A 14,399-nucleotide genomic window follows, 5' to 3' on the forward strand; every position below is an offset into this window, starting at 1 on the left:
GCCATGATAAAGAACAATAAATAATGTGTCCTGGTCCGAAAAAAGAAATTTACCAGGATTGTTCATATAAATTTTCCATGGATCGTTAAAAACATAATGTAAAAAAAGTACCATGGATTGTTCAAAAAAAATTCCATGGTCCAAAAAAGAAATTTTAAAGGGTTAAAAAAACTAAAATCACCATAGTTCGTAAATCGTCTTTGCATCTTCCATAAACTTAATTTACCATGGTATGTAAACTAAATTTGCCTTGGTGCAAAGAAAAAATTGCCATGTTCTAAAAAAATGATGGCAAATTTGATTGCCATTGCGCACTAGTTTGTTTTTACAATTCCAAAATTTTGGGTCCACTAATTTAGAAAAATGTTCCGTTAACAACTTTCCTAAATTTTTCATGTGACTTTTTCGGTGAGAATTAGTAAATTTTATAATTTGCCATGTGTTTGAAATCAACATGTGAACATAAAATCAATTTTCAAAATTTGGCACATGCATAGATTCAACATTCATAGAGTTGCCTAGTGAGCATTAATTTTGTAAAATTTGCTACGTTTATTTGGAACATGCTATGAAGACTGAGCGTGCTATGCTTACCGTGATTAAGTCTGTATAGATCACATTCTTTAGCATCTTTATTTTGGAAAGGCAATGACTTTTTATTTGCATGCTCATGTATTATTATTTTAATGTGAAATTGATAGAATATTGCCTTGAAGATCTATGTCCTAAATTCATGCCATGATTACATCATTTAACCAAAGTTTTACTAGGCAGCATTCAACATCAAAAAAAAAATTATCTATCATTTACGAGGACGAGCAGGAATTAATCTTGGGGATGCTGATATGTCTCAAAAATATCTATAATTTTTTATTTTTTCAAGCTATTATATTATCACTTTAATATACTTTTTATATCATTTTAATTTAGTGTCAAGTGCTAGTTCATGTTTTCTGCTTGTTTTTGCTTTCGCATGAAATCAATATCTACGGAGGTCAAAATACATTTTCGATTTAACATGATTTTTTGGGCAACAAGAGACGCTAGAAGCTTCGGGAAGGGTCGAGGGGACCCACTAGTCAGCCACACGGGCAGGCGACGTGGCCAGGGTGTCGCCACGCCACATGGGCTTGTGGGCCTGCTGGTTACCGCCTTGACCTGATTCCGCCACCATAAATTCCTATAAATACCGAAAGAATCCTTCGTTCCTCTAGGAGATCGCCGCAAGCCTCTATTCCAAAGAGATCCCATCTAGAGCCATGTTCCAGAGTTCTGTCAAGGGGGATGCCATTGTCGGGAGGTTCTTCATCAACCTTGCTGCCTCCATGATGATGTGTAAGTAGTTCCTTTAGGACCAACGAGTCCATAGTAGTAGCTAGATGGTTCTCTCTGTCCCTCTCCCTCTCTCTCTGGATCTTCAATACCATGTTCCCCTTTCTTCCTTGTTTGGCGGGATCAATTCGATGTAATTTTGCAGTGTGTTCGTTGGGACATGATGAATTGTGAGTTTATGATCAGATTGTTTATTGAATATTATTGATCTCTTGAAGTTTCTTTGTTGCATAATTAAATGGCTATGTATGCTTTCTGATCTATTTGTCTTCTCTGGCAAGATTGATGAGTAGTTCTTTAGAGGGAGTGGAGCATAGAAATGGGTTCAATCTTGCAGTGCTCTAATCCAGTGGCAATAAGGACAAAGACACGTATTGTATTGTTGCCACTAATGATAAAATGACAGGGTTTAATTTTATTGCTAGATTTCTTTCTATCTACATTATGTCATCTTGCGTATTGCAATGCTCTATTTCTTGTAAAATTAATACATTGAGATGCATGCTAGATAGCAGCTTCTGGGCGGAGTATTATCAGTAGATGTTAATGGATTAACGGTCTACTTATCACGGACGTAATGCTTATGTTAGATTATGCCATGAATTATCATAGTCATACAAATTACTATTCTTGTCAATTTCCCAACTGTAACTTTTTACCACGCCAATTGCTTGCTTTCGACAGAGATACCTCTAGTGAACCTATGCCCCCCGGGTCCATTCTCTATTAATTCAAGTCTTCTATACAATTTTCTCTTTTCATTTATTTGCTTGATTTATTTTGCCGTTTTACTACACAACTATCTATCTATCTATCTATCTATTTGTTTGTTTGTTATTAATCTTGCAACTAGAAAGGACAAGGATATTGACAACCCTCTTTGCCGCGTTGGGTGCAAGATTTTTATTTTGTTTATGTGCAGTAGATGCTTATCTTGTTAGCTTAAAGCTCTTATTGGTTTGACAAACCTTGGTTCTTAACTGAGGAAATGCTTTGTTGCTAACTACATCACCCTTCCTCTTTGGGAAAACCCAACGACTCCTGCGGGAGTAGCAAGGATACCCCGGGTGCCATGTGTTCCTAGCATCAGCTTTCTTGCCAGCTCCTGAGCCCGATGGGTTGCACTACTGTCCATCTCCATGGGTGAGTGATAAGTCTCCAACGTATCTATAAATTTTTAATATTTTAGGGCCATTATCATTTAGTTATGCAATGTTTTTGAAACATTTTGAAGGATTAACCTATTAATCCAGTGCCCAACATCAGTTCATGTGTTTGCAATTTTTGAATTTTAGGAAAATAAAATACCAAAAGTCCCCGATTTTTTTGAGAAAATTCAGCCGGAAGTTTCAAGTCATCAAAGGACCGGGGGCAAGGCCCCACACCTTAGGAGGTCTAGGGTGTGTAGGCACCTTGTGTCGGTGCCCAGGGCCCAAGGGCGCCTACACTAGGTGCTTATAGCCCTAGGGCACCCTAGGCTGCCAACGACGCCCATTGACTTTATACCCCAAAAGTCACCTCCAATTTATCGACATTTGTTTTGCTACCGCCACTTCGTGTTCTGAGGCAAGCTTCATTTATTGCTCTGATCTAGCACTCTGCGGTAGGGGGAATTCATCTCATCATCACCAACGTATATCCTCGATTCCAAGATTAGTTGTGAGTAGTCGACCCCCTAGACTACGGTTCATGGAAGTAGCCAAGATGTAATCTCTCCACCTTGTAGTTCAATACAATAGCCATATGAGTTGCCCTAGATGATTATGGTTAATTTGATGTAAACTCTAGCAGTGATGTTGATCACATTTATGGGCGCCTTTATGTTTGATCTATTTTTCTCCGGTTGCGTGTCTTGCAAGTAAACTACCACAGTGACAGAAAGTGGAACAGGGCTTGTATTGTATTGTTGGCACTAAGTGAAAATGTTTGTCTGAAGACTAAAATGAGCCATATGCACAACAATATGTCATCTTGCTCAATGCAGTTGTTAATGTTTACACTTAAACTTTGGATGTTGCAGAGGGTATCTCAACCTAGAAGCAGTGAGGGTGTTGGTTTTCATAATTACAGACATACTACCTATATAATATCGACACATCACATATGTTTGGCTTGCGCATGAAATATTTCATTATGCACTTTTTCACATGACTTTGTTACTTACTGCACTTTTATGTATTAGAGGGTTACGCTTGGTGAACCTATGAACGCTAGTCCAGTTTTTAGCATAAAAATCACCTTCCAACAACTTCTATACGCACTAATGTTTTTAGTTTTATTTTATTCCAAAAATTTAAAAATTCTCTACCACATTATCTTTTAATTATCTATGCAACTAGCAAGACTAGCAAAAGTTGACACCCTTGTTCGCGCTATTTGGGACACAAGTGAAGTTTTATTTGTGTTGCCTATGCCTGTTACAACACATTTATCTTCACGGATTGATACCTTGATTTCTCACTTCAGGAAAACTGGTGCTTGCTATGAACTCCTACACTTGGGAGTCCAACAACATCGACTTGTTATATTCCTTGTTAGTGTTAGTGAGTCAGCGCATTTACCTTTCGGGAATTACCGGGATCTGGTCAAGACCTCGTCACGCAACCCGAACACGACACGTTTAGTCAACGTCAACCTGAAGGTGGCCAAGTTCAAAGACCAGTTCAAGGGCTACCGGCGGTGCCATGTACCACGGGTTCCTCGGGCCATCGAAAGTCGGACCAGCAGGCTGAGCGGAGACCCACTAGGCCATGATATGACCTAGGCTTGCTACACTTCCTACGGCCTCCCAAGAAGGAAGAAGCCGACTTGACGTCCAAGTCAAGCCTACCAAGAGATCACGCAAAGACTCCTAGCCACCATAGCCAATTAGGAATCATGTAACCATGACGAGGTCGGGCTAGTCGATAAAGGCATCTCTCATACAACACAATCCACGTCAAACCCTCGATACGCCTACTGATCCTCGAGATGACAACCTTGTAATCTATACACCATCCATCCATATGATCAAGCAGGAAATATGGTTTTACCTCCACCGCAAGGTCATGAACCTAGGTAACTCTTGCCTCTTGTTTCCCATCTGTGTCATCCGGCTAGTCGCGACAGCCTATCAAGGGATCTGCCAGAATGTGAACTAATGATGAAAAATTATGCCCAGTGGCACACCGAAAGAGATCCAAGTAATGCGAAGGTAAACTTTGTTGAGGATATTGCTTGCTTAAATGATAAGGTTAGTCTGATTATGTTTATGCTTGCTACTAAACATGTTCCTACCGATCCTAAGGATGTTTCTACTGCATGGCTTGTAGTTGATGTCAACTTCATGGCAAGACAGGAAACTAAAATGAGGTCAAATCCGTGGTGCGGTGTGCGTATTCGCTTTAGCGCTACAAAAAGAAATACCAGGCGGCCAATCAGATAAAATATAAAAACCGCACATGTGGCTAGTCCAGTCAACATATAATGAGGTGAATTCAAAATTTTCACTAAATGGATAATATATGTCACAAACGTGAATTTTAAGTGTGAAAAATGGAATTCCCTCTTTTTATAGTATGCTAGTATGTGCTAGGGTATCCAAATAACCTGATCTATGCTCCTCGGCTCAACAATCTTAGCTACTCGCACATCATGATTTCACATATCTCATTCTCACCTACCGGCTACCGTCAACTGCTGAGATTGCTGACATCGACCTCCCCTGCAAACACAAGCTGATGTTCATGTGGTACATGAGTTAAAACAAGTAGAGTGGCAAACAAGCCAGCCAAATATACAGAGCCCACATAGCTAGTGCTTTTTATAGTAACCTATCTAGTCTAGAGGCTAGAACTAGCTAGTGATCCACCTGCCGCACGCACTCTCTGCTAGAGCATCGGCATCGATCCATGCATCCGTCTATCCATCATGTCGCTCCGACCCCGAGGAAATCTATGAAAGTCGGCGACCGCGACGCGCCGTCCAAGTGAACGCCAGCTTGATCTGTCACGGCAAACACGGCGGCAGACGCTCCATTTGCCTGGTCGGAGTCGAACCGTGCCATCTCGTGGCGGCCGCCGCCGATCCAGCCTCCTTGCGCCGGCAGCGGCTCCCAGTGAAGGCCGCCACCTCCTGCTCCTCCTCGCACGGCCATGGCGTCCGGCCACGAGAGGCGCCCGTCGTGCACCGAGTTGGACGCGGCGCCGGGCCCTGCAGCCAGACGAAACAAACACAAGCGAAACATTACTGCCATGTACCTCTGTTCCTAAATATTTGTTTTTTCTAAAAATTTCAACAAGTAACTACATACGAAGCAAAACGAGTGAATATACGCTCTAAAATAGGAGTATGTTTATATACATTCATATGTGATAGTTTATTTGAAATTAAAAAAACAAATATTTAGGAACGGAAGGAGTACTGGTAGACACGGTAAAAACTCCGATCGGCATCGTCAACCGACGGAGAAAAGGGAACAGCTCAAGGACAGGAGAAGCGGTGGTGGTTACAGTACAGGTGAGAGGGCCATTTATGAGGACGAGGCAGATGGATCTCCTCCCCATACCGCTCGGCAGCAACTGCTCGGCCCGTGCGCGCCTGATCCCGAGCGTGCGTGTGCGGGATCACTGTGCTTGTCGCTGCGCCCTGTGCCTGTGAGGGAGGTGAGCGATCGACTGAGCGTGCGTGTGCGGGAGGATCACTGTGGCTGTGCTGTGCGTGGCAAAAGTCCAAAGTCTTCCCGGCCAGTGCCTGGTCTTCGTTGGTTCGATCCATCGTCTCACGCCCACATGCTGCCTGTTTCCAGCGAGGCATTTATTTCGGCTGCCGGCCGGTGGCAGTGGGGAACCGACGAAAAGGCCGGCCGTGTACCGCACGGTGGGGGCCTCCCTTGCTCTACGCGTGCGCTTCGCCGGAGTAGTACGCAGCAGATCCATTGATTTAGGAAGGAGTACGTGCTATGCGTCAGCATCCTCAAAACTCTATCCAGGTGTTTTCTTAGGGTAATCCAGGTTTTTCTTCTTCTATTTCGCACCTCTTTTGTATGTAAGGAAAACCATGTTTGCTATATTTTCACTTTATTAAAAAGGAAAAAGAATGTGGATATCTCATTCCGTCGAACATATTGTGTGTAAACGGTAGAGAGTGCAGAGGCCGGCAGGAGGTCGCCACATACGTCGTCGTGGTAGCCGGATGGGAGGGAGGTTGTGCCAAGTTTGAATTCCTAGTTTCGGCAACGCTCGAGGCTGTGGTTTGGCTCGGGCGGCGACGAAAGCCTTGCGGAATGTGCCTTGAGATGTGGGAGGAGGCTCGAAATTGGCAGTGGTTGGGCGCGGTGGCAACAGCCATGAGCACTGGCTCAGTGTCGGGAGGTAACGGCGATGGGAGGAGGCTCAGGCGGGAACATGGTCGATTAGACCTGCGCGGCTCGCTGGAGTTAGCGGCGTGGTGAAAGATGTTGTGGTATGATGGGTTATCCAATTCGGTTAGAACGCTCATAACTGGCGAACGTTTGTCAGGAAGAGTGGCATCTGCGAACGTTTTAGATGTCATTTTTATTGTGCGGGATGGCCGTTTATTCAGAATGACATGACATGTTCTTTAGAGAAGGCATTTTTTGTTTTAAAACTGTTGTCGTTTGATTTTTCTTCTCAACTGAAACTATCATCAAATGGCATTCGCTTGCCACCCCTCTCCGAGGAAACGTCGGATGAGTAACATTACCGATCTGTTATCGTTCGCCTAGTTTTCTTCTGAAATGTGTTTGCCCAATCTTAATGGGCGTGAAGGATTGTTTTTTGTTTGCCGTATAAAATGTGGGTACTAAAGGGGTGTTTGGATAAGTTTTAATCCCAGGTTTTTCCCCTATAAATTAGAGATGATCTAACTTTGAAATGTCTACCCTCCTAAGAAAACGTAGAAATATTTTTCAGAAAAAAAAACGTAGAAATATCTACCTTTCTTCACTTATTAAAATAACTTTCGACCACTATAGAGTATTTTATGTCCCGAAAGCCCAGTCGTCTAGAATAATCAGCTAGGAATGTGTCAGGGACCACCAGTCAGTGTGAACAGTTTTGAGATTGCAGTGCTGCTATAGAAAATCTACCGCCTCTATACGTGGTGGTGGTGGTGGTGATGATGATGATGATGATAGATAAGTTACTCACCGGGGAACAAGCAGAAGGTAGGCTCCAACGCCGAGGCAGCGGCGGCGCCGGCAGGGAAAGAGAGGCAGCAGTGGCTGAAGCTGAAGCCGTAGGGATCCGCAAAGATGGCGGAGTCGTTGGCGGCCAACAGGAGGTGGTTGTGGTGGTGACCAACGACGTCGGCGTGCCCGGCACCGGCAGCCACCCCGGAGGACGAGTCAAGCTTGCGCTGGACAGCCTGGTTGAGCTTGCGGCGGCGGTAGGCGATGGACTGCTCGCGGTACTTGCGCGCCATGATGACATGCCAGTGGTTCTTGACGGCGTTGTCGGTCCGGCCGGGGAAGAGCCGCGCGATCATGGACCACTTGTTGCCGTAGAAGCGGTGCGCCGCCGTCAGCTTCTCCTCCTCTTCGTCGGAGAACGGGCGCTTGCTGATCCGCGGGTCAAGCTGGTTGAACCATCGCAGCCGACAGCTCTTCCCTGTATCTCGCGCACAAAAAATTAGACGTCATAGTGTCATGTACATCAGGTGAGGAGCACGGCGGCCGGGACATACATACCGGATCTCCCGTCGAGCTTCTCGGCGATGAGGTTCCAGTTCTGGGGGCCATAGAGCGCCACGAGCTCGCGTAGCTTCATGTCCTCGGCAGGACGCCAGTGGCCGCGCGCCGCGAGCCTGGACTGCCCGCTACTGCTGCTCTCCTGAGGGTCGGCGGCATTGCCGCCTTCCCCGCCACCGCCGCGGTATCCCGTGTCTATAGTGGGCGTGCCAGTGGTGAGCACGGCAACCCCGCCCTTGGACGAGGAGGACGACGATGCCTGGTCGTCGTTTGCCGCCACCATGCGCACCAGCCACGGAGGACAGGCCGACGAGCTAGGCATCCCAACGCTGTCAACGTCGACCTAATTGAACTACCTATGTAGCTACGGGGCTCCAATCGAACGAGCGGGGTAGTCAGTGGGTAGGCGGTTGGAAAAAAAGGAAGAGGAGTAGGAGTAGAAGAGGACGCAGCAGGAAGAGAGGGTAAATGGCAGGGAGAAGATGGGGCAGCTTGCTTTTCTTAACCCAAACCTGCCTACACGGTGCTAGAGCTCTCACAGTGTCACTCACTCGCTCACTCTAAATGCAGGAGTCGCAGTGCGAGCTTTGCTTTTTTACTGTTGGATGCGGAGCTCCTAGATGGTGAGATGAGCTAGGGATCGTCTACGCGCGGCGGGCTGTCGCACCTGCCCGGACATGAGACGGAGGAGCCGGCGATGGCTATGGAGGTGGGGCGCGCGCTCGTCCACTCGCTCGGAGTAAAGTCTTTCGGCTTAGGGCTGCCCGGGGTAAAAAGTTAAGAAGGTATATTGACTGAAATGTTAAACATACGACCCCGATAACACCCGAATGTTCGGGTTGTGAGGTGATCGATCCGAACGAGTTGTTCGGTTCGGCAGGGAAGTATCAGCGAACAGTTTCGTTCGTTGCCATGTTCCAACAGTCCGAACTATCCACCTAATCCCTCGTTAGCTGGGCCTTTTGTTAGGCCTGCTGGCCCAAACTATTCCCTTTGCAAAAAAATTAAATGCAGAAAAAACACGAAAACAGTGAAGAAAACCCAACTGAAAAAACTGAGAAAAAACTGTACAATAAAATGCCACAAAAATCTAGAAATTGCCATCAATTTTTATAATTGTTGAAGCTACTACACAGTACCTACATAAAATGAAAAACGCCATGATGGATGGCAACGAGCAAAAACTTCCATGATGTACAAAAATCGAAAAAGTTGCCGTGCAACAGGAAATAAATTGCCATGGTTTGTATGAAATTTTGAAATTTGTTCAAATATAAACTGTCGTGGGCGCAAGAAAATTGCCATGGTTTGCACACCAAAAAATGCCATGATGCATAGAAAAAATTGCCGTGACCATAAAACTAAATTTGCCATAGTCGCATAAGAAAATAATTTTGACAAGATGCAAAAAGAAAGAAAAATTGCCATGGTCATAAAAACACGCATTGATACCAAAAGTAAATCTATAAGTTTGCCAAATGGTGGCCAAAAAGTGGTGTAAATTTTCCGTTTGTTTCAAATTTTCCGTGATGCATATTACCCCTTGCATTAACATGTGTTGAAAAAAGTGAAAACATTATCACTAGTAAATAATTTTGGCACTGCCATGAGACATGGACCTAAAGTTTTGCAATGATCTATAAATTCAAAATTGTCATGGTCAATTACTAAATTTACAATGATTAACGATTTTTTCCATGCATAGCTAATGAAATTTGCCATGAATCGCAAACTTAATTTGCCATGGTCATTTACTAAAATTTCCCATCGTCTTGGCAATTAAAAAATAAAATTTTCCATGGCAATACATCAAACTGAAAATTGCCATGATCAATGAAATAAATTTGCTATGGGTAATGAATGAGAAACTAAAATTTGCCATGATCTATGTACTAAATTTGCCATGGTCAATTATTACCATGATCATGAATAAAATTTTCCATGATTCATTAACTAAATTTGCCATCATTCATTAACTAAATTTGCCATGGTTGTTTGCTAATAATTACCATCGTATTGGCAATAAAAGTAAATTTGCCATGGCAATATAAATGAATTTCTCATACTACAAAGTAAAAATTGCCATGTTCCTAAACGAATCATGTTATGCGGATAAAAACATATAATTATTGTGTGTTTATACAAAAACAAGTTTCAAAGTTTGCAATGATGTATGAGGCACACTTCTCATAGAAAAAAGTTGTCATGCTACAAAGAAAAAATGCCATGGTTTGTACGAAATTTGTCCAAATATAAATTGTCGTGGTCGCAGAAATTTGCCATGGTCTACAGACAAAAAAATGGAACTAAAATTATCCATGATATATAAACTAAATTTTCCATGGTTAATTACTAAACTTACCATGATCAAGTGGAAATTCTAGTTTCCATGGTTAATTAGTGAGAAACTACAATTTGCCATGATCTATGAACTAAATTTGCCATGATTCGTTAACTAAATTTGCCATCATTCGCTCACTAAATTTACCATCATTCGTTAACTAAATTTGCCATGGTTGTTTGCTAATAATTGCAATCATCTTGACAATAAAAGTAAATTTGCCATGGCAATAAAATCAATGCTACAGCGTAAAAATTGCCATGTCACGAAGATACAAAAATCATACAATTATTGTGTGATTATATAAAAAAAAGTTTGCCGTGCTACGGAAAAAATTGCCATGGCAAAAGTTGCCATGTGACAAAAAAGTAGTCAATGTGACTATTATCATGATTTGCAAAAGATATGGAAAAAAGCTACATTGTTATCTTTGTAAAGTTGCCATGATTTATGAAGATAACAATTGTCTAAATTTGCCATGCGACAAAACAGTAGAAACATTTATGGAAGATGCCATAATTTAGGAAAAAATTATCCTAACATTTCCATGTGACATTATTAAAAAGAAATCTTAAAACATTTGCCATGTGAGCATTGCATAGTTCCAATAAGAATTTGCCATGTGACATGAGCACTAGTCAGCATGAGCACTTTCCAAGGTGTGTTTTCCCAGGGGAAAAAATGTACGCGAAATGCCATGGGACATATTGTTGTGCTAATAATCAAGAATTTATTGAGTATACTTGAAACTACAAAAAACATATGGACAGGACGGTTGCGATCGTAAACCATACAAAAAAATGCCGAAATAGCTATAGAAATAAGTACTGATATAATTTGCCATGTGTTATTTTTAGCATGAACAAATACTAGGGTGGAAATGACAACTAAGGATGGACACTGAAAAATTGCATATCAAAATGCATCTACCCATTCTGGGCACTTGCCGACAAGAACGAGTAGCCTTTTGCTTAGCTAGTGAATCGATCAAGATGCTGTGGAATCTGTGCAAAGAAACAGAAATCCTAGTTCACCTCCTGGTTGTGCATCAAGATCAAGATCCTGCGGAATCACCATGGAATCAGCGGCTAGGTGTGACTCGTTCAAACGAGAGATTCTTACGGCGGCGGCGGTGAGCAAGGGGTTAACGTACCGGCCGGAGAGAGTGGCAAAGCCGCGAAAAGGTTTTGACCAAGACACCCCCGCAAGGTGAACGGAATACCTGGCCATGGGTGACTCCCGGCGAGCAGTTCCCCTTCGGCACATCGCAGGAAAGAAGACGGCGTCCACGTCGACGAGCAGCTCGGCTGCAAGCGGCAGGGCGTCGTCCACCTTCTGGTTGACCTCCACCACATGCCGACGCTGAAGCGCCGCGGCGGCGGACGGCGGCGGCGTCAGATCCGCTGCTGCTCTCTCCCTCCGCGCCACGCATCCTCGAGTGCTGCGACTTTCTCGAGCAGGCGCCATCGCCGAGATCCGTGGGCAGGCTGCCGCAACACCCTCGCCGGCGATCGCCGCCGCTATCCCCCTCTGCGCCCGCCTCTTAGACATGCCGCGTCGGAGACGGCTCTGCTCCTCCCCCTTCCGTGCCCAGCATCCTCGAGCGGTTCCGCTTTCTCGAACTACCGGCATGCCGCCGAGATCCACGGGCTGGCCGCCGCACACACCTTCGCCGGCGATCTGGTTGGGGTGGAATAGATTTGTGTGGTCGGGGTGGAAGAAAAAAGGAGTGGACTAGTCTAGAAATGGATAGTGAAGTGGGCTGTCTCACCGCGAGAGAAAAAGGTTCGTGCCGACCCCTCGTCCTTGCGAACAGTTCAGGACCGATGACATGGCCACGAATTTACGTCAAAAATAGTGCGGGTGATCAGACGATGGATGAAGCGTTCGGGCCGATCTCCTAAAAACCTGACGTTCGAGCGTTATTGTTTCCGTAAACATAATGGGCCTAGCCCATGTTAATTTCTAAAATATCAAAGAGGCAAGTGGTGATGCTAAAGTTTACTCCCATATCGATACCGTTAGTGGAGAAAGTGTTTTATCTCTTTAGGGCATTTACATCCCGACTTGGCAAATCCGGTCAACTATACGTCCGCGGACGCGCAAGGGCACGCCCGCAGACGCAGCCGGACCGCCCCTCATATGTCATGCCCGGCAGTCACATACCTCAAATCCGGACTCTCAAATGCATGCAAATCCATGCACGTCCATCATACACGTCAATGTCGCACGTAAATAACAAATGTTGGTACCTGAAATACATACTTTTTACATAAAATTTATTTGCATAACTTAAACATTAACTCTTTGGTTTCCATTATGGGTCCACATATGCTCCACAAGATCAATGAGTAGTTGCGCGTGCACCTGATGATCTCGAAGATTGTGATGCATCTGCAGAAATTTCATAAGTTGATTTGCATCTTGATCTTCCGGGATTTGAACTTGTTCTCCAGGCTTCAAAATAATTGGTTTGGGCTACACCATCATCCTCATCCTCGACAATCATATTGTGCAAAATAAAACAACATGTCATCAGCTGCCACGAACTTTCTAATTCCCATCATTGCAACTCCACAAACAATTCCCCAACGAGTTTGAAGCACTCAGAATGCCCTCTCCGCATCCTTCCTAGTTGCTTCATGCATTGTTGCAAAGTGGCTCTGTTTGTTCACTTGTGGTTCAGATATGGTCTTCACAAACGTCGCCCACTAAGGATAGATGCCATCGGTGATATAGTATCCGATGTTGTAGTTGCGATCATTGACAGTGTAGTTGCACGACGGCGAGTCCCTATTACAAAGCCTCCTGAATACAGGATATCGTTGAAGCACATTGATGTCGTTGTCAGAACCCGACATTCCAAATAAAGCATGCCAAATTCATAAGTCATGTGATACCACTGCTTCCACTATGATGGTGGCCTCTATGGTGTGAGCTTGATACATTCCCCGCAAACCTTTGAGGCAGTTCTTCCATTGCCTATGCATGCAATCAATTGATCCGAGCATTCCTGTTAACCCTCTGGCCTCTTCAATAGACAACAACTTTCCTGTCCTGCATATTTGGTTCTCTAAGATACTCTGCTCCAAACACCTACACCACGGTGCGGGAAAACCTGACAGTAGTCTTCAGGCATGTGCTCTCCCCCATCCGGACCATCTCACCAACGACATCTGCGGCAAAACCAAGTGAAAGCATCCTCAGAACAGCCGTGCATTTCTGCTTGGCAGAGAAAGAAAGTTGGTCACAACAATCCCTTGTGAGCTTGAAGTAGTCATCGTGTGCCTCCACTCCCTCCATAATGCGCAAAAATAATGGTTTGCGCATACGAAAACAACGACCAAACCATGGATCATCCGGGAAGGTTGGGTCCAGAGCAAAGTAGTCCTTGTGTGAGACCCTATCCCGATTGATCACTCTTATCCCTTTGATTAAGCCCTTGAAGTTGAGAATGCACACCACCCGTCAGTCCATTTCCTCTTGCATGCTCTGAGCATGATCCTGTCCACTTCTTCGTCCTTATCCGACAAATCAAAGAACTCATCTTCAGGTATTTTATCAAGCTTCGTCAGTCCATACCCCTCGTCCAACAAAGCATCAGAATTCATCATTTTCCCCATGAATAAATCACAAAAAACCGGGTGAGACAATGGGTTGAACACATAAAGCGCAAAGGGCAACCCGATAGTTGCTGGACATACCGCCATGGCGTCCGGGCCGGCGGCAATATCCGCGGTGGCAAGCACCAAAGAGACGACTGTTGTGCCGGTGTTGGTGGCGCTGAGGCTCAGAACGGCTGTCAAGCAAGGGTAGCGGCGGAGCTGCGAGACGTCCGGCGTGGAGGAAGAAGATGAGAGGAGAAAGCAAATGGATCCGGTAGGTAAGGGGGCCGATATGGTGCATTTTGTGGTAGCGTAGGCCTGTCTGGTCTGATGTGGTGGGCACGCCCGGGCATCCCCATATCCGCCCTATATTTGGGCTGGATATGAGGGGTGCTAGTCAGCCCGGGCAATTGAGGCCGTTTGAGGCACCCGC

The 14,399-nt window shown here is 44.7% G+C and overlaps 1 protein-coding gene across 1 annotated transcript; it reads right to left on the bottom strand.

Annotated features, from left to right (window-relative positions):
* Positions 1-5,025: 5,025 nt before the first annotated feature.
* Positions 5,026-10,783, bottom strand: LOC123080368 (transcription factor CSA). Its single transcript, XM_044503274.1, has 3 exons — positions 8,021-10,783; positions 7,482-7,940; positions 5,026-5,523 (listed from the first exon to the last, which is right to left on the bottom strand). The coding sequence occupies exons 1-3, from the start codon at positions 8,340-8,342 to the stop codon at positions 5,240-5,242; spliced, it is 1,065 nt and encodes a 354-aa protein (XP_044359209.1). The 5' UTR covers positions 8,343-10,783; the 3' UTR covers positions 5,026-5,239.
* Positions 10,784-14,399: the final 3,616 nt, after the last annotated feature.

Source organism: Triticum aestivum, chromosome 3D (genome assembly GCF_018294505.1).
Source record: "Triticum aestivum cultivar Chinese Spring chromosome 3D, IWGSC CS RefSeq v2.1, whole genome shotgun sequence".
NCBI classification, from domain to species: domain Eukaryota; kingdom Viridiplantae; phylum Streptophyta; class Magnoliopsida; order Poales; family Poaceae; genus Triticum; species Triticum aestivum.